This window comes from Giardia intestinalis, chromosome 5, assembly GCF_000002435.2.
Source record: "Giardia intestinalis strain WB C6 chromosome 5, whole genome shotgun sequence".
Lineage (NCBI taxonomy): Eukaryota > Fornicata > Diplomonadida > Hexamitidae > Giardia > Giardia duodenalis.
The window spans coordinates 3,728,941-3,748,315 of record NC_051860.1 but is presented as its reverse complement, the minus strand read 5'-3'; the positions used below and the strand labels follow the sequence as shown (position 1 = coordinate 3,748,315).

At 46.3% G+C, this 19,375-nt stretch overlaps 10 protein-coding genes across 10 annotated transcripts; 6 read left to right on the top strand and 4 right to left on the bottom strand.

Moving 5' to 3' along the window:
* Nucleotides 1–1,143, top strand: GL50803_0017446 (uncharacterized protein; the record flags this gene model as incomplete). The annotated part of the gene is made up of 1 exon (XM_038045930.1): nt 1–1,143. The coding sequence occupies one exon, from the start codon at nt 1–3 to the stop codon at nt 1,141–1,143; it is 1,143 nt and encodes a 380-aa protein (XP_037902383.1).
* On the bottom strand, nt 1,140–4,253 carry GL50803_0017447 (uncharacterized protein; the record flags this gene model as incomplete). The annotated part of the gene is made up of 1 exon (XM_038045931.1): nt 1,140–4,253. The coding sequence occupies one exon, from the start codon at nt 4,251–4,253 to the stop codon at nt 1,140–1,142; it is 3,114 nt and encodes a 1,037-aa protein (XP_037902382.1).
* A 63-nt stretch (nt 4,254–4,316) lies between these two features.
* On the top strand, nt 4,317–6,275 carry GL50803_009150 (uncharacterized protein; the record flags this gene model as incomplete). The annotated part of the gene is made up of 1 exon (XM_038046405.1): nt 4,317–6,275. The coding sequence occupies one exon, from the start codon at nt 4,317–4,319 to the stop codon at nt 6,273–6,275; it is 1,959 nt and encodes a 652-aa protein (XP_037902381.1).
* A 59-nt stretch (nt 6,276–6,334) lies between these two features.
* GL50803_009148 (SHIPPO repeat domain-containing protein) lies at nt 6,335–6,973 on the bottom strand (the record flags this gene model as incomplete). The annotated part of the gene is made up of 1 exon (XM_001708537.1): nt 6,335–6,973. The coding sequence occupies one exon, from the start codon at nt 6,971–6,973 to the stop codon at nt 6,335–6,337; it is 639 nt and encodes a 212-aa protein (XP_001708589.1).
* Nucleotides 6,974–7,203: 230 nt separating this feature from the next.
* Nucleotides 7,204–9,561, top strand: GL50803_0091348 (Nucleoside ribosyltransferase/Purine nucleoside phosphorylase; the record flags this gene model as incomplete). Its single annotated transcript, XM_001708539.2, has 1 exon — nt 7,204–9,561. One exon carries the CDS (start codon nt 7,204–7,206, stop codon nt 9,559–9,561), a length of 2,358 nt encoding a protein of 785 aa, XP_001708591.2.
* A 14-nt stretch (nt 9,562–9,575) lies between these two features.
* GL50803_009145 (DNA helicase RecQ) lies at nt 9,576–11,684 on the bottom strand (the record flags this gene model as incomplete). The annotated part of the gene is made up of 1 exon (XM_001708540.1): nt 9,576–11,684. One exon carries the CDS (start codon nt 11,682–11,684, stop codon nt 9,576–9,578), a length of 2,109 nt encoding a protein of 702 aa, XP_001708592.1.
* A 411-nt stretch (nt 11,685–12,095) lies between these two features.
* Nucleotides 12,096–12,608, top strand: GL50803_0028737 (uncharacterized protein; the record flags this gene model as incomplete). The annotated part of the gene is made up of 1 exon (XM_038046026.1): nt 12,096–12,608. The coding sequence occupies one exon, from the start codon at nt 12,096–12,098 to the stop codon at nt 12,606–12,608; it is 513 nt and encodes a 170-aa protein (XP_037902380.1).
* Nucleotides 12,605–15,910, bottom strand: GL50803_009143 (uncharacterized protein; the record flags this gene model as incomplete). The annotated part of the gene is made up of 1 exon (XM_001708541.1): nt 12,605–15,910. The coding sequence occupies one exon, from the start codon at nt 15,908–15,910 to the stop codon at nt 12,605–12,607; it is 3,306 nt and encodes a 1,101-aa protein (XP_001708593.1).
* A 25-nt stretch (nt 15,911–15,935) lies between these two features.
* Nucleotides 15,936–17,531, top strand: GL50803_0021435 (Kinase; the record flags this gene model as incomplete). Its single annotated transcript, XM_001708543.2, has 1 exon — nt 15,936–17,531. The coding sequence occupies one exon, from the start codon at nt 15,936–15,938 to the stop codon at nt 17,529–17,531; it is 1,596 nt and encodes a 531-aa protein (XP_001708595.2).
* A 477-nt stretch (nt 17,532–18,008) lies between these two features.
* On the top strand, nt 18,009–19,322 carry GL50803_0060531 (Transmembrane domain-containing protein; the record flags this gene model as incomplete). The annotated part of the gene is made up of 1 exon (XM_038046218.1): nt 18,009–19,322. The coding sequence occupies one exon, from the start codon at nt 18,009–18,011 to the stop codon at nt 19,320–19,322; it is 1,314 nt and encodes a 437-aa protein (XP_037902379.1).
* Nucleotides 19,323–19,375: the final 53 nt, after the last annotated feature.

Below are 19,375 nucleotides of genomic sequence, written 5' to 3'. Positions count from 1 at the left end.
ATGTGCATGAACAACGAGTCCGAAACCTTACTAGTCACGGCATACGATGTTCTCCAAGACATAATAATGCTGATATTAAACCGGTCGTGGTATGTCGTTGAACCAGAAGATGGTCCTGGTGTACTCTATAACGTGGCTCATAACGGCGTTTCTCTTGACACCAAGTGGCAGACATCGAGCTATAGTACCGCCTCCCTCTTGAAGGTTTCACGCATGGTTAATGAGGCTCTTTACTCTGTGTGCCCAGCGCAGCCAATGACGCTTGAAACCGTCTCAGTACTGAAAACTTTACGGGATAAGCTAAGGTCCGTGCCTGTGTCCACTGCGTCCAGGTCGATCACCCCATTGGGGTGTAATGCTTTTAGGGATGACATCTTTGCCAAGCTTTTCCTATTGTCGAAGAACACTCACTTCAATTGGTTCACTCCGTTGGACTACGATGCTCCTGATAAGGATTATGGATTCTTCAAGGGTATATTTGAGATGCTCATAAAGGAATATGGTAACTTGGCGCATTACAGGGAGCACTTAGAGCAAGCATGGAAACTTGTAAGTATGGCTATAAACATGGTACAAGAGAGTTGCCACAGACCTGTCGAACAACTGCGTGACTACGACAATCAATCTAGTGACATAATTAGCGCCATTGAAAAAGAGTGCACGGAACTCTATCCGTTCTTTTTTCTACACATGCTAGAGCAGTACCTAGAATCATTGGAGACGCGAAACTTTTGGTTTCTTCAAGACAACCTTTTTAGTTACTTTGAAAGCATTCCTGTTGAGCGCTTTATTTCTTTTCTTGAGGCAAGGAGCGGCACACTTTCAAGTTTGCTTTCAAGCTCAGCATCTAGACCTAATATCACTAATAGATCGTCATTAGGTTTCATAGCACAATGGTATGAGGACCTTGCGCGGGTCTCACTGAGGCGCTGCATTATGCTGTGTACCATCTTCATAGAGGAAGTATCGATACAGGACACCCCGCCGAAAGAACTGGACGATAAGATCGCAAAGATATGTCCAAAGCGTCTTATCAATGAATGGAAGTACAGTCACAGTACCTGCACAATGGTGTCTGTGTACGAACGACTTAACGAGATGATGCAAAGACACGCTGTCCAGAATAATGAGCGACAAGCCTAACTAAGCCTAGCATTTTCTTTTGAAGAGGAAAGCCAGATGCTCCGGAGGGGCTTTATGTCCTTGCCATATGCCAATATATTCTTAAGCGAGCAAACCCACGCTTGTAGGATGCTGCGATCCCTCGCATAAATCTCGTACTTTGTCTGTGGAGTCGTTAAGACAAGACAGTAGTATACATTACCACCACAAGTGAGGGTAGATGATGCAACATATACTGCGATAACACTGCCGAGACTTAAGGAGAAGGATCCCTCTTCGAAGGCAAACTCGATGTGCCGAAGACTGAAGTGCAGCTTTACATAGACACTCTCCATCGTGCCTTCCGACCCGTTTTCAATACCATAGAATACTGACCCCTTGGCGGCTATGTCCAATGCTTTGGCTACTTTTAGCGTGTTTGATATGGAATTCTTTCCGGTGGGTGACAACACGGGGACACGTATTGCCATTGCTGATTCCGTTTTTGTACTGGCTTTCTTTGCTTCCAACCCAACGCCGCCCCCCTCTGTAATCTCCTCATTCTCGTTTATAAACGGGGCACAGATGCTGGACACTAAACTCTGGGACGGTGGAAATTGAGAGTACATTAAGCACGGCTCAATAAGTGCCTTCATGTCCGCAAACTTCGTCCTGTCCTCCGCTGCCTCAGCGTGCAGCGTTTGCGTAAGTTGATCATACTTTAGAATCCCTTCATTCCATAACTCTTTGAGCTGTTCGGCATAATTGTCGCTAGCTTGCTTTAGTATCTCCAATGATCTATCACATATTGCATTGTGAGACTCTACAATCTTAGCTATCTCGTCTCCGAGACTAGTAAACCTCTTGCTCTCTTGACACAGCTCTTCTAAGTGCGCCGAATAGCGCTTTCTGCTCTTGATGAATTTTTCTATAGTGGATAGCTCAGATTGCATGGTCAATTGTCCAGTCTTCAATGTGAGATCCTTTAGTGATCCATATAGTTCCCCGTATTGTGCTCGTGCATCGAGTTCGGGTGGCTGTGGAGATCCTATAATTTTCGACAGTGTTTGTACCTTTTGCCCGAGCAAATCTGCGGTACTGTTACTAAGTATCATGATAGCCCTGTTGTGAACGTCAAAGCATCGTCTAATCTTCCCCATCATGTCCTCAAGTCGCATCTTATTGCGTACTGCATAAGCTCGAGATAAGTCTGCCAGTCGCGCACTTCTGTTGTCGTTAAATATACCTGCAGAAAGAACACGTGTGCCTTCCCCCGCAGATTGAATAATTTCTGATGCATTATGCAGAGCATGTGAGAGTACACCGTGCGGCTCTGTGAGCGGGCGCAAAGCCACGGTGATCAAATCTGCCTCCTGCAAGAGGGCACTTGTCGGGATTTGACAGTGACTGGTCAACGCAAACAAATTGGGTGTTATATCTTTTAACCCCGGGATTGGTAACCCTTTAGTAAACTTCTGAAATGAAGATAAGAGAGAGCCAGATGCGATTGATACCGCAGTTAGTAAAGACAGCTCATGAAGCAGCTTATATTGAGTCTCAAGTCTACCCGAAGGAGTATCTACGTTGCACGTTTCGGTCCTACCAGTCGTGCCTTCAGCGTTAACTAATTTTGTGAGTGCATCATCAAAATGTGCATCGAACACCTGTAGAAGATGGGAAACATACTGATGGTCCTCGTCTCCTGGTTGAACAATGGCAAGAAGAGATTTGATATAATATTCCATTGCCTTTACAGAGAGCGAGACCTCTGCATATTCTTGCAGAAGTGTGTCGGGGTCTAGGCGATATCGTTGTAATGCGTCAAGTATACGGCGTGCAGGAAAGTCCTTATTACCCACGGAAGTGTAGACTCCCACTTCAACCATCAAGTGATCTTCTAGGCGCTGTACTGCTTCTGGAATACTTAACCTAAGCTGAGCATTCAGTTGTCGCAACTTTTTCTCGATATCTGCAAGGGAGTGCTCCACATCTAGAATGTCAAACTGGGCGTGCAAGCCAATTTGCTTCTTAATAAAGGCAAGAACTCTTGTCTGAGTTTGAAGTCGGACATCAAGCGCTGAAGCGGCTGAAAAGGATGGAGGATCGAGAAGTATTGCCTGTGGAAGCTCGCTCGTTGCACTGCTGATGCATGACTCCAAGGCCGACACTACTGAGCCCATGTCAGTGTATTCGCCTTGACGTATAAAGGACATAGCTTGTTTGAGCAGGCGATGCTCGTCATTAAGTGTTGTTCTCGTATGCAGCTTTCTAAACAAAGAGGAGTCGTGGACTTTCAAGGAGTCTTCCAGAGATTGGTGGATTTCATAATATGAAGAAAGCACATGCTCATGAAATGCTAGCTTTGTTTTAAGATACTTTCGCTGATTATAAAGCAATCTATCGGAGATTTGTACAGTACTATGTGGACTCTGTGAATTCATGCCTTTAGAGTCAAGTAGGCGAAATGCAGCGCCAACTAATGAAGAAGGGTAAGGAGAAACATCCTCTCCATAGTCACGAACAAGAATCTGAAATAGCAAGTTGTAAATCCCCCTGGTATCATTCAGATAGGAGTCAATCATGGCATTTTTGATGGCCAGAGGCCCCTCCTTACCAGAGAAGAGAGCCTGAATAGAAACAGTATCTGGCTTGAGCTTTTCATAGGCCCATGTAAATTGTTTGATCCCAGATATGTTCAGTTCGAGAAGAGGGGCGTCGGGAACGCTATATTCAGAAACAAGTTGACGGAGATGAGAGCGGACCGCTACCACTGGAGACCGGGGTGGTGAAAAGGATGTGACATCTATTATCGGGGCTGTTACGCCGTAGAAGAACAGATTAGAGTAAGTTTGCAGAAGACCCCTCAGAAGAACAAAGGCATCAGAAACCTCCCTCTTCCGTGAGCGCGCCTCCTTATAGGCGTCAATGATATTGTCCAGTAATGCCTGAATGCGTTCTCCAAGACCAGAAGCATATCTTTCCAGTGACTCCGTTATTGCTTCCGCCTTTTCAGTGTTATGTTTCCAGAAATCGGCTCCTATAGACTGTATGCTGGTCTCTATCTTAGCTCTAAGCTGCTCTGCAGAGCTCCCGAAGCTATCTATGTGGCTGCGCAAGGCCTCCGCTAGATACGTGTTCCTGTCACGTAACATTAAAAAAGTAGCGTTGAAAATCTTGCGTGATCTTCTTGCTCGATTTTCTTGTTTGGTCTGCTCATGACTAATCGCCTCTCCTATCTGCCTCCAGCTGTTGATAAAAACAGCATCATCTCTGAGGGAAGGAGGCACATAGCAAATCAGCAGAACTCTGTAAGCTCGGTAGCCAATGTGGTCGAGAGCAGCAATGACAGGGCCACAGACATATCGTCAATCTCAAGCGATGGACTGAAGCTTCCTGCACTCAAGCAAATTATTGCCGGACCGTCACCGAGCTTCTTGTCCGCCTCTGATGCTGTCTCCAGCTTGCTGTATGAGCTTAAGTACATTTCTCTTTCCATTCGCTCCGTTCCCTATAGAAAAATAGAGATAGCAAACGTTACACTGTATTACAATATACACGACGGCAACTGTACCTCTGTTAGCCCACCCGGGTTCTTTCTCATACCGCCTCCTACTACTCTGTCTACCTTGCAGGCTCTTAAGCTGGATCAAAAATTAATTACAGATTGTCCAGCGCCACCGGTGAGGATGCCCAAAGAGCTCTTGAAGAAATTTCAATCTATTGAAGCCGACTTCCTCTCGCAAGTTATAAGCAAAAAAGATTTAGATAAAATAGATGGTATATGCGACGCGGCTGCAAAACCGTTTTTGCACGCTAACACCTCCTTTATAGATGCTGGTTCGTCCACCGAATATCAGTTTCTTCGCGCCAATTTTAAATTCAGAGCTGCAAAGGCCGTCTTCGCGAGGAAAGTGCAGAAACTTATCCCACTTGACCGTAACACTAACATGAACCTCATAGAACTGCTTCTTTTACGTCCAGAGTGTAGCTACTTGTCAAAAAGCACTTGTCTCCGCTATTGCCAATCAAGATACAATACTTCCGGACACCAGTACACCTCTCGTAGCCTTTCGCTATCGTGGCGAATCCTCACGCTTGTGTTCCCGATTATGTTATTGAAGGAGGGGCAGAGAATTAACGACCATTTAAGACCAGGTGACCAGAGACTTGTGGAGATATTTACAGAGCGCAACATCAGAAAGTACCTGAGAGCAGAGTTGTATGATTATAGCGCGACTACCACAACTCCATACTTTTACCGCTCGCTGTGGTCTCTTGTTTCAACACATGTGTCTCTCCAACCATCTTTGCAGTCTGGCACCTCTTCTATTCACATCTCAAATTCTTGCAAAAAATGTGCCGCTACTCAATCTGTACTTTCCAATGATTTACATTCAATTGTGCAGAAGATTTTATTTTTACAATCTTGGGGTGATGTATGGAAGGTTAGTACAGATGGCCCTGCTTTAAATGCCAGCAAACCGAGTGACCATGCAGATGACCATATGACCTCCTTGAACGACCTCAGGTTGCATTCACTTGAGCACATTGAGGAGGAGTGCTTACTGGATAACTGGGTCATATCCTTCTGGAAACATCAGGAGATGAATAACCATCTTGTTGCATGTGACGCCCTTATCACTGAACTCGGGCACTTACCTAAGGAGCAACTTATAGAGCTTATATACGCAGTTGCAATCAGAGGAACGAAGAGAGCATTGCGTGGGTTTTCGTCCTATCGATTGTGGGCCACTAACATTGAGCTGGACAGCGACCTACTGTTTGCACAGTATTGTCTTCTGTTTAACAGACCCTTAATCCTGGACATAGTATCCTTAGAACTGGATGAGCTACAATGGAAAAAGAAACTTCGTTTAAATACGAATAAAATGGACATGACAAAGCTTCATCGAGCCTGCCCTGTTGCTTGGTTCTACTTGCCTAGTGAGGAATTTCAAACTCAGCTTTACGAAACCATCTCAGTCATAAATTATAGCATATCTCAAATTGCGTTCACTTCAAGCGGCGTCTTTGACAGGCTAATACAAAGCAGCGATATTCCGAATCAGGAGAAGCTCGAGCGGATGCACTCCATTCTACCGAATGTTGCCTCTGGGGTATTAGATCGTTGTCTCTACTATGCCCGTACAAACATTCTGGACAGCATATCTTAGATCGCATTAAGATATGGTGGTAAAGTAGAGTCAAGGTGCTCCTTGCATTCACTTCTTCACTAATCCACTGGCTTCACATGCATTTTTGTACGGCTTCGAAGGGTGAATGCAGGACCACCCAGCTCTCCTTGAACACCATACGCCCCTGGGCCGGGGGTCTCGTTTGTCTTCGTGACGTCGTACCTCCCGGAGAGCGAGAACGCCGGTTCGGACCTGTTGATGACGCGGTCATTGTCTACATTATATGCACCCGGACCCGGATTTGTGTTCTTGGCCAGGTCTGGGTGGCGACCCGAAAGGGAGGCGGCCGGCGCGTCCTTCCCCGTGGAGAGGTAGTTGTTTTCATAGGCCCCCGGCCCCGGGTTGTCGTTGCTGGCGGCGACCGCATGCCTTCCAGAGAGGGAGAACGCAGGAGCCTTCTTTTTTCCGACTATATCGCTCACAGTGTATGCACCAGGGCCAGGAACGTTCTTCTTATCAAGAGTCTGAGTGCGACTAGAGAGAGAGAATGACGGTAAAGACCGTTTGGTCGCTTTCATTCCATTGGTGACATCATATTGAGCAGGGCCAGGACCTGCATCTTTGGAGCTTTCCTTGTGCCTTCCACGCAAAGAAAATGCTGGGGCTTTACCAATGGTTGATTGGATCATGTAGCCGCCCGGCCCGGGGCCATCGGTTGTGTAATCCATCCAGCTCATTTTTTAATGCGCTCTCGATTTGCTCTGTGAAATTTCGCGCCTTTCTTAAACGTCCAGACCTCTTCAACTGTAGTAGCTCGCAAGATAAGAAGATGGTTGAGAGTTTGCATGGTAGTAAATTTACTAAGCTGATTCACAGATAATATGCTTCTACAACATCTTGCATACCCATGGTAATCTACCAAGGATTGTCGTTAGTTGCATCGGGGTTTAGGTTGCAAAAAATAAAAATGCAATTAACCTATGATGTCTTCACATCCCATATGCATGAGGCAGCAGACTATATCAAGAACATCATTGGTAAGAAGGTGGACATAGCCGTAGTCTTGGGCTCTGGTCTTTCTGGGTTTGCCGATAGGATGTTTTCCACTGGTTACACTGAGATAGATTACGAACGCGTTCCCTTCATGGCAAAGACCTCTGTTTCAGGCCATTCTGGCAAGGTTCTAGTGGGGGAAATGGGAGATAAGACAATTTTATGTTTCAGTGGCCGATTTCATAGCTACGAAGGATACACGCCGCCGACACTGACTATTTTCCCTTACGTTGCATGCTACCTTGGAGCACGCATTTATATTGTTACAAATGCGGCAGGAGGGACAAAGCGGGGCATGGAAGCAGGGTGTTTGATGCTAATTAACGACCAGATGTCCCTTCTCCGCTGGAACCCTCTTTATGGGTACGAATCCTGCCAGCTCCAACATGATCCTGACTGCCTTCTGGAGTTAGAGAATCTCAAAGCGTTGCTGGGTTATTTAAAGACCCCGGGTCTATTTCATTATCCAAGTAGCATCCCCAATGCTAACATATATTCTGCAGAGCTTCGTAGCTTGGTCAGAGAACTAGCAAAAGATAAGGCCTTCATTGATAAGACCAGTATCATGCTCAAGGGGCATAAGCACATGGTAAAGGTCTATGAGGGTACTTACGTGCTCAACTCGGGGCCTCACTATGAAACGCAGATTGACACGGAGACTATCATGTCACTAGGGCCCGGGGCAGTAGGAATGTCTAGCATTCCTGAAGCTCTTTGCGCCCGTCTCCTTGGAATGCACGTCATTGGTCTCAGCGTGGTAACAAATCTAGCCGCCGGTCTTTCTAAGGAGACCCTTGATCATGCAGATGTAAAATTGGTAAGTGATGCTGTCAGTACAGCTGTTTACGCTTTAATTGGGGCACTTATTGCGAGAGTCAACATCCCCAGACTGCCCCTGCTTTCGAGGTATACCCCCAAGGTCCGGGATACACCGATTGTCCCGGCTACCGAGTCCCTTCCCAGCGCAGAAGACGTTAAAGAGATTCTAAACGATGTTCCAGGTCTGAGTAAGCTTCGATTTTGTCTCTTCATCTCTTCCCCAATCTTCTTTGTTAAACCCATGGATACTTGTCTGGTTGTTGGTGTGCCTCTCAACCTCTCCCTGCGAAAGATTGTGGCCGTCTTCGAGGCATCTATGGAGTTAGGGATAAGTGTCTTTCTGATTTTAGACAGAACCCTTATGCACCCTGGGCTGGTGCGTCTTGAAAACATCATGAATTTTACCAGCGTTCATGGTGCCTGCCTTGTCGAATTGGAAGGCCGAGGACAACCTCTGTTCAACGGCTCTGCATATAAATACTTGTCTTCGCTAGCCAATAATACATTCTTATTGGTCGTAGAATCGCTTGAAAACCCTGCTAGTACATACATTACTGCGATGCTAGGTAAGACCACCATGACTGCAGTGACTAATGCCTTCCATTTCGGTCTGGTCGCCGTTGCACGGGCTCTTGGTCTCAAAAATCTTTTCGTAGGGTCTGCTCAGCAGCTCTTGGAGATATGCAGTGATCCTCGCTTTGTATCTATTTTGTCGACGGCCACAAAGGTTTCGATTACACATTCCTTGGTTAAAAAGTATGAGTTTTCACTCTTTGATAACATTCAGCAGTTAAAATATGAACACGTAGGGCGTGTTGCCAATGAAATTAAAACGTATGTGATTGCAGATTTTAAGAACGCTATTCTGATTGATTCTGTTAAGAACCGTGTTGATCTGTCCAGCTATCGTCGCCTTTCAGTATCAAGTCCGTTAGATATCTACTTTGATGTGCGCACGGGCATTCTTATCTTCGTAGTTCCAAGTATATGCAACAAGGTGTCACTACAAGAAACGACGTTCCCCGCTAGGCTCTGTCAAGTCCTCGGTGTTCAGCGCGTTATTCTCATAACTGATCAGGTGCAAACTAAAGACATATATTGTGCAACTGATGTGTATAACGTTTCTTGTGTCAATGCTCTTCGAGGACACAACGACGATAGATGGGGAGCACGCTTCATAGACGTAAGTGGCATTTGTAACAAGGGGCTATCCATGAACTTGCAGCGTCTGGGTTGTAGGTCCGCTATAGCCACACTGACTTGCTCTCCACTTTGTGTTCTCACTGTCTTTCCATATGCACACAGACAAGGGTTTATAGTGGTTGCATCAGGGTGTTTGCTCTCCATGTTTGAGCTTTCCCAGGCTCGTATAGTTGCTGGTGCAATCATGGGACCTGATCAGCAACAGCTGTTTAACATAGCACGGAGGTGTATCAACGAGAATACTATCTAAAACTGGTCCTGGTCTTATGTTTTAATGATTAAACTGCTGTTGTTGCTTTTGTTATCGCTTTTATCTCTGTAGACTGTGCTTATGTGTCTGATGGTCTTTGCCTCTATGGCGCGGTTTGGGTTCAAACGGAGACAAAGGGTCCCCTGAAAACTGCTCATGTAGAACTCTAGATAGCCAGCTTGTACTAACTCTAAGACGGTCTGAAGGATCTTACGCTTGCTATAAAAGGGGCCTTCCGGCTGCTTTCGTCCTTTAGATTGCTTTCGGATGAAGATCTTGTCCAAATGATTTATGGCAGCAGTGAAGCCTGTCTTTCCATCAGCTTCGTGCATCTTATTGTGCTCAATGAATAGTAAGAGCGATAGTACTAGAGGCTGGCAGTCACTGGAATCAGATTCGTGATCTTCATTGACTTCCACGGGGGACGAACAGCAATAGCTACAATGACCGCACCGTTCTATCGGGGCACCACTCCTTTCTATCTCTTGACCAAAGTACAGTAACATTAGCCGCCACTTACAGATATCATCTCGAAGGTAGAAAAGGCAAGCAGAAACGGCGGCAGAAAGAAGGCTCTGGTCATGATCCCGTGCTACAATAAGAAGAAGCTTCTGCAGCTCCTTGCAATTGTAATAAAGGGCTGCCTTCGCTGGCTGCCCATCCCTTCCACACCTTCCAATCTTCTGAAGGATAGTGTTGATGGAGCCAGAGGGGTCAGCATCGATAACGAGTCGAACATTTGGCTTATTGATCCCCATCCCGAAAGCAATAGTGGCGCATACACAGAGGGTTCTTCCGCTAAGCCACCGCTGCACAATTTCACTCTGGTCCTGCTTACTACTATGATATGATTCTGCAAATCCTTTCTTCAGGGCACAATTTAGGTTATTGGCTAGTACATCGTTATCTGCCCGTCTCCGACAGTATATGATACTGGAGTCAGCCATGTATCCCTTCAGCGCATCCAGGACTTCTTCAATAAGTGGGGTGTTTGCTCCAATCTCTACTACATCCAGAAATATATTGTCTTTGTAAGCAGGAAAGACAAGCAAATGATCCACAGCACTGGTTCGGTACAGAAGCTGTCTTTCGCTTGTGCACATCTCGTCCACCCTGTCATTGCAGGTAAAATGGAATATCTCCATAAGGCGTCGGCAGGCTGTGGAGGTGAGCGTTGCCGTCAGCAAGAGAAGACTGCTATTACCTTGCATGTGCCACTTTTGAAGAAGATCTGCTGCACTAAGAAACTCGGGTCGGAAGGAGACCCACTCCAGAACAAGGTGTGCCTCATCAATGGCAAACAGACAGATTCGCCCCCTTTGCGTGAGAGAAGTAATGGCTTCTTGGAGGATAGCATCTATGCAAAGCTTTTCTGGAGTGACAATGAGTATTAACGGGCCAGTGAGTGCAGCAACGTCTCGAGAGCGAATCGCCCCTTCTCTATGCCCTGATTGTGAAGTGCACACCCGGACAGTCAAGTACTGAGCCCACTGATTAAACTGGTCCTGTTGCAAAGAAACAGTGGGCATAATGACAACAGCAATTCTGGAGGAGGCCAGCGCAGGGAGGACGAACAGGGCAGACTTCCCGTGGCCAGTAGGCATAATTGCTAGAACCTTGCGCATGGTATTAATGCAGTACAGCGCGGCTCGCTGACCATGCCTGTATTCTGTAAATCCCACGTGCTGCATAGCTTTCTTGTAGTAGGCCTCATCTGGGAATGATCGGTGCTGAAAGAAGGAGTCTTCGTCGAATCCTCTATGCAAGGGTACACCGGTTGGGTCATGGTTAAAGCACGCAGTGAATGGCGAGCGCTCAAAGGCAGAGGCAGGTGGCTGTGTCGCCAAAGTAGGTGGCTTTCCGGGATTGATCAGCGTGGGTACAGAGGAAGTGGGAGAGGCTTGCTTCAGCACGGGCTCCTTGACACCGTCGCCATCTGTGATAAGTGCAGGGTCACTGGTCGACGTTGTAAGCTCATCTACTGAATTATCCTGTGGACTCTTAGACGGCTGCATATATACTGGACCCGGCTTTGACTGAAAAACATCGTGCTGCAGTACTTGCGATTGGAGTATTGTTATTGGCTCCCACATCTTACCTAGATAGGTCTTGATCTTCTCCATTGCTTCTAAACTACAGGCTAATTTTTCTTTACTAAAGTCTTCCCAATAGAATGTCCTGGATGGCTCTGCCCACTGTCAAAAAGTATCTACATAACTTTCTGTTTCCTTAACAAGATCTGCACACATTGCTTCCGGGTTTCTCCAACTGCTCATTCAGCTCACGTCTTGACCGCTTCAAATGTGTAACACAAAAGCTAAGATATTTTCATTTTACTAAAGCTTTGTCCCTCGACAAATCTACAGGAATATCGGCAGCGGCCTTCATGGTTTGAACATGTCACTGTTGCATTGTAATCGCCATATAACTGCTAAGTGTCCAGCTGCACAGCTGTATAATTTACTTAGTATACAAATTCACAAAGGAAAAGCGTTGATAAGTTGCACGCAGCACATAGCTATCTATTCAACGCTATGCTTCTCGGAATGCTTCTTGGCTTGTGTCTAAGTGGCCTTGTGTGGGCAAACGACTGGAATGGCTTTTCTATTAGTCCGTCCCTATGTATGCTGTGGCATGCAGTTGCATCTATAACTGAATACGGGCTGTTTCAATTTTCTATTTGTTATGGGATTGCGATATTCTGCCTGGGCTGCAGCTTCTATGACATATATAGCAACTCGGTAGCAGCTCGTCAACTAAAGAACGAGCTTGAATTTTGTGCTGGTTATTGCATATTTGTTTGGACTACCATCAGAAACCCAGCTTGGGTACTTCTTGGTGCAGAGCTTCTACTTACTCTTTTGTTCCCACGTTTCCTGACAGCCCACAGAATTCGCAGTTACATAGTATGCATGTTTGCGTCCTGCATCTTTGTCTGGAAACGATACGACGCAATGAACACCAATTTCATGATGGCTTTAAGCCTTACATACAGCTGCTCTATTCTATGGCTTACTGCGCGAGCTGTATCATTCAAAGTAGACTAAACATAGATGCAGCTATCTGAGCCGCCCATGTTATCTGACAAGGCTGTTGCTTGCCGCCCAGCAGGAGATTCCAAGCCATATATGGTAGAGAACTTGGATGTACTAGGCGGTGGAAATGGTTGGGGCACCTCCGATCCACGCATACCCATGTATCCCTCGAGATAGCCTCCGCTTTGAGACAACGATGGGGGATCCAGAGTAAGGCTCTCTGCTCCAGAGCGATTTAATATGTCCTCCACTCGCTGAAGGAGCTGAGAGTCTGGAAGATTCACAGCGTTCATATTAGATGTTGAGCTGACAGGGATTTGCAGCAGAGCACTAGCGCTTTCTGGCTTAGTTATAGCAGAGATGGATGTGTGAGTTGCATCACTGTATTGAATGGGTAACGGCTTCCTGGTAAGATTCTCAGTCTTCATGAGTAAACGGTTTATTTCTGCTGCGTTCTGCTTTGCTTCTCGATAGTACGGCCTGTCGTGGGAGCCTATACTTGTAGTGGATATAGATGAAGTATTAGCCGTAATCGATGTCTTGTCGGTCGAGGGTGATGGGTCTGCCAGGCTAGTCATGGTTTCAGAGCTTGATATTAGATTGACAGGGCGAACACTTCCGGTGGTATTGTACCCTCGTCGAAGGTAAGTATCCAGCGCCTGGACAGAATCCCCGGTTAGAAGAATAGACTGAGCAGTTGCTTTGCTGCCCGCTCCATCATGGGGCGATAATACATGCTCCAACACACCACTGAATCTAACGCTTCTCGTATCTGGATTGGAAGCTGTTCGCCCAAGAGAATGACTTCGAGACGGTGTCCCTCGTGACGACAGCGAGTCATCCTTCGAAAGATCTGCAGCTGTGCGAGACAGCATAGTGGGGGCATGAGTCTGGTTCAGGGTATCTAGCATGCTGAAGCGGCTGTACCTAGGCTTGCTTTCTGAGAAGTTGGTAAGACCACTTCGTGAAAGAGATACTGGAAGTATATCTACTTGGCTGGGAGTTCCATTTAAGGCTGAAGCAGCCGCATGAATGGAAATATTGGGACGAGCTGCACTTGGGGAGAGTCGGGCAGAATGTGTAGATTGCAGAGTGGATGCGGCCACTGGCAACTTATTCACCGAGGATTGCAACTGGTCTGCAATAGCATAAAATTCTTTCAATTCTGAGAGTCTTGTATCGGTCTGGACACCCTTGTCACTGGCATCACGGACAGTAACGCTTGAAATGATAGCGTTTGATCTGCCGCAGAACTCACACCTGAAAGACTTAGATGACACCGGCAGTGCCTCTGCTGGGGAAGTCACAGTCCCGTGATTCTTAACTGTGCTAGTTGACTGGTTGTCCACAATGCGCTGTATAGATTCCGATCGGTTGACAGATGCTGCTCGCGAGATGATACGTTCTAATATGTAGACTGCATCGGCTTCAGGCATCTGCTTATGTAATCGAAGAATTTCGATGAAAGACTTCTTGAACTCAGGCGATAACAGTTCTGCGCTTCTCTCTTTTTCATAGATAGCTAGCTTGGTTTGTAGTTGCATTTTCACCTCTTCGGCTATTATCTTCTCAATTTCATTCCTTTGTTGCTCTAAGTTACTACGTTCAACTACAAGGCTTTCTGCATCTGCTTTGATTTGCCCACAAATCTGCTGGATGAGCTCCTCTTTTGCTTGAAGCTCCTGCGACTTGCGAAATATATAGTCTATAGTCTTGGATGCATCCCGGTGTAGAGCCGACAAAAAGTCCTCGGACTGCATCAGCCCTCTTTCGTATTTCAGTCTAATGGTGTGAATCCCCTCCAGAGTACGATATGCTGTTGCTTCAACACCATTTGGGTGCGAGCCTACATCACCAGCGACACTGTGGGACTTGGCGGACAATCTGCTGGTGTCTCCCCCTGTTTGCTGAAGATCTTGCACTTCTAACAGGCGCTCATTAGCGTCTTCTTTTCGTCGGTTAATTGCGCTTTTAAGACCATCTATTGGTTGGGATCTGGAGAGTATGGAATTATAATGAGTGATGCGATCTGCTGCAAGCCTAGCGGCGGGAGACATTGGACGGTGAGATAGTGAACTTTCAGTTACAGCATCACTTGGGGGCATTGGTTGTTGTATTGTCTTCGTAAACCTTTGTAGTTGCTCTAACATTGTTCCATTTCGTTTATTTTCTTCTAGAAGCTTTATGTTTTCCATTTGTAGCTTATCCAGTGCGGCGTTGACCGAGAGCAGATGACTAGTGAGCTCTTCTACGTGTGCTGAAAGAGCTTTGTTGGCACTCTTAAGCTCAGTAGCATTTTCAATAGAGAGAGAATTGGCTGTGACCTCTTTAAGATGCGTGTTTTCCATCTGTAGCTTGGATAGCTCTATGTCTTTGGATTTAATGCGATGTGTCAAGGAATCTATTGCAGACTTATATTCTAACTTAGCCTTTTGATGTTCTAGCTCCATTTTTGCAGTCTTATCATCTGACATATGATGCAGTCCTTCGATTTCTTTAAGCATACGCTCTAATTCTCGTTCTCGAAGTGCTATCGCGGTTTCCCGAGCAGTGCAAAGTTCGTCCATTCGTTGAATGTGCGCTTTATCCTGCTTGAGGTGGAAGGCTTCTGATTCTTGTTGAGCACGGAAACGAGAGACCTCGTCATCTCTCACCTTATTTAGCCTGTCTAGTTCTTCCAATTTCCTCTTCAGCTCTTTGTTTTCTAGCTGCAGAAACTGATAATTAGCATTTTTCTCATCGAGCTGTGCTTTGTCGCTAAGGTACCGTTTGCAGAGCTTTGCTGCCTCCTCCTTGGCTGTCACAGCCTCGTCCACCATATCGTTTGCCTTCTTCTTTAGCTCTGCAAGCCGCTGCCGCTCTAGGGTAATGTGTCCTTCTGCTGTAACAATATTCATAGCCCGCGATTCAAGTCGCCGCTCTAACTCGACAACACGCTGTTTCATGGCTGCATGACTAGCTGTAAGCTGCATCAGTTCGCTATTTTTAGCTTGAAGAGCTGTCTCTGCTTCACTAAGCTGCCTCTGCACCTTTGCAAGACGCTTCTCTGCACGAGAGACAGCCTCAAGCCGGCGCTGCAATTCGTTCATATCTTTTTCCAGGCTCTTCGACTTCACCTTCAGCTCCTCTTCCCGCCGCTGCATGTCATCGACCAAGCTCTGTCTAAATGTAAGCGCCTGGCCACAGAAGTGTTGCGCAGAGCAGGCAAGGCTAGAATCGGTTGAGGCCCGGGCCATGGCCTCTGTAGGTAGGGATGCGTTGGTATACTGCAGGGGTGCCATGCGTGGAGGTAGCCGTGGTGCCCGCTTGAGCATGGGTCTTCCCCGTCAAATCTTTAAAATGCATTCACTTATGGCTCCCCGCGACATCTCTCCGCAGACCCTGGACATACGATCTCTCTACACATTCCATGAAGCAATCGGCACAGGTCGTACAGGAACCGTATATAGGTGCACAAGCATTCGGTCGCGAGACACGGTAGCCATAAAAGTGATTAAGGCACGTGAGATACAAGGATTTAATGAGTATAGGCTTTGTCAATGGGTAGAGACTCTAATAGGCCTAGACGTAGCAGGGATTGCAAAATTCTATAAAGTGTACGCTGATAAAAGTCGTCGAATATTCTATGTCATTATGAAATATTACTCCAATGGAAGTATTGCAAATAGCATATCTGGAGGCAATAGGTGCAAGTGGGCAGGGGCCAACAATGAAAGAGTGTACGATGCTTGTACCCGTCTAATATCTGCCATTTCTTTTCTACACAATCGACTCTGGGTTATAAATACTGCAACAATAGGTGTACCTCTTGGGGCTATATCTCTTGACAATATCCTTCTGGACGACGAACTTTCTTTATGCTTCCTCCCGGGAATTGGAGCTCCCTTGAACTGGGTCGGTAGCACGTTTCCTGCAGAAGCTCCTAATAACCAATTATCTGCGCCGGCTCCAGAGAAGATTGTGACGCCTGGTAGACAGAAAACCCGGCCAAATCCAGGAGCAAAAGCTAATATCCTGGGTGACTCCAGTCTTATACCTGGAAGAATTGAGCTTCCTGTTAAGGGATATGTTCCAACTAAGGACTGCTGGATGCTGCCGTGGAACAACATATCGTATCTAAGGCCTACCTTCGCATCAGATAGCTGGGACCTTGGTTGTCTCCTCTTTGCACTTATCTTTCAGAAGTATCCATTTAGAAAACCCAAAGCTACGCAGCAATCATACGTCTTATCTGAAAAGGTAATGGAAACAATCGGTACCACTCTCAAGCCCATTGGTGAAATAATTTGCGGCCTTTTGGTGCCAGATCCATCCGACCGAATGTCAACTCTTCAAGCATATAACATGCTCACCTCACCAAATAACAAGGTAGACGATGTAGCAGATGTGACGGACACTTCAATAGAATGGCCGGTCAAGACCGACGAGAAGCTCTACTTTGCACAGCTCAAGTATATTATCTCAACAATGGATGAATCTCTTGCTAAATTAAGTGCGATGCTCTCAGATTCTGTTAGTGCTCAGGCGGAGGCGCAAGAGGAAGTGGTAAGACTATCAACGCTGCATACCAGCCTAGAAAAAGACGCTCGGGCTAAAGATAAAACGATTCAGGAGCTAAGACAGGAGCTAAAAAGAACCATAGCTAGCATGAAGGTGGATATAACAAAAGCCGATGAAATAGATACGACCACTCTTACAAACGAAGAGTTAATGTCTCTAGAGAACGAGTGCAGAAAGCTACAAGATAAGATAGTCAGCACACGCCTTCTTCGGTGTAGCCCAGAATGCGTAGTGTGTCTTCACAGACCAAAGAATATAAAGTTGGATCCCTGCAAGCATGTGTGCATCTGCCATGAATGCTACCTTCAGTTGCTAGATAAGCGTTGTCCAATCTGTAGGGTTTCCATAAATAGCGTGGAAAAGGTGTTCATTTGAACCTGACTCCCGGTCTGCCGGCTTTATTGAAGTGTGAGACTTACAGTACCACCCCCTAAGATAAAGTGGAAGTAGATAAGACATGTATCAATAGACAATAAGCGTGCCACCGAAAAGAAGGTGTTAGACTATGGACATAGCATCGTATCTATGCATGAAATGAGGGACACGATGGAAGAAAAGCCTCTTTCAGAAAATAGCACTCATGTTTAAATCCGTCTAATAAGCTTCATATAAAGCAACAAGGTTGACATAGAAGGGGAAGGCTACGCACAGTTGCGTGATGCAAATAGTAGTATGTCTTGTTCATCGACTTAGAGACAGAGAAAGCAAGGTAAATTTCTGCCTCTCGCTTTCACTGATCAATGAATTAATTGAAGTCTAATGTAGTGTATGGTAGTGTAGGAAAATTTCTTTTCTAGGCAACAACTATTGCCAAATAATTTCTGTAGATGTCGGAAAATAGTTCCCATATTTATGCAGAGCAAGCCGGCCAATGAGCGTGTCAACAGTACCGGCTTCAGTCCCTTTGCATGGCTGTGTGCAGCAGGGGTCCTTATCTTTGGGTCGTCATCGGCAATAGCAGTCAAGAGCATGGGTATGATGGACCCAGTTCCGGCAAGACCGGGGGGTTCTCCTGTTGTTTTTGACCACACATACATGACCTCTCTCTTCCTGTTCGTGGGAGAGGCTTGCAGCTTAATTCTTTATGGAGTCTATCGCGTGATTACTTGCACCCGGTCAAAGAAGACGGTAACCAAAACAACTAGCTTCCTAGAGCCTCTTTCGATCAAGCAACTTGAGAAGAAGCCCTTCAAACCGTGTCCTCATGCCTTTCTCTTTCTTGTCCCAACACTTTTCGATCTCGGTGCAACCGTTATGCTCAACTTTTCTATTTTCTTTGTAGTGGTGTCTGTGCAGCAAACAATCAGCAACTTTGTTGTAGTGTTTGTCGCTCTTTTTTCTCTGATCTGCTGGCGCGACTATCGCCAGCAATTTGATCTACCTCACGGAATCGGCCTTCTAGTTATAGCAGGAGGAATCGCAGCCGCATCTTCCGTTTCTATTGTGTACGGAGACAGCATAGGGACCTCTCGTAACGCAGTACTAGGGGTTGTGCTGGGATTCGGGGGGACGATATTTGCGGCGCTTTGCTTCATATTTGAAGAGTTATTCCTCCGAAGAATTCATGTTCCTGGAATGATCGGTGTCGGCATAGAGGGGCTGTGGGGTATTGGCTTCTGTGCCTGTCTCATTGCTATCATGAACTTTGTACCAGATCCCTCGCGGTCCGGCAGTCCAGACACGGGAAGGTCCACAATGCTAGAGTCAGCAGTTGAGTGGGCATACCAAGTGTCTATTCAGCCTATACAAATCCTTTTCATAGTTATCTATGCATTCAGTACGCTGCTTTTCAATGTATCTGGCATGGAGGTTACCCGGCGGATATCATCGGCTACACGGGCCACATTCAACTCCTGCCGCGCAATGATTGTCTGGCTGGCCTCATTGGCCATAGGATGGGAGCACTGGAGCATCCCAGGGTCAATCATCATGATTATCGGGTACGTCCTTATCGTCGTGGGGACGCTTATATTTAATAACGTGTTCAGAATTGTTCCATACTGCAAGAAGACCAATATTTCCAGATATGGGTGTTGGATGGGTAGAAGCAAAACGACGGAAAGGAAACTGAAAGAAGAAGCACCTTTCCTTCCTTCTGAGGGTGGCTCTTCAAGTAACTGTAACTCGAGCACGCCCAACGATCCTCCAGTGACCCTCGAGTGCTAATTGTAAATTATTCTTTTGAAAGTACTAAGATACCCTTCAAAATGTTTGGATGC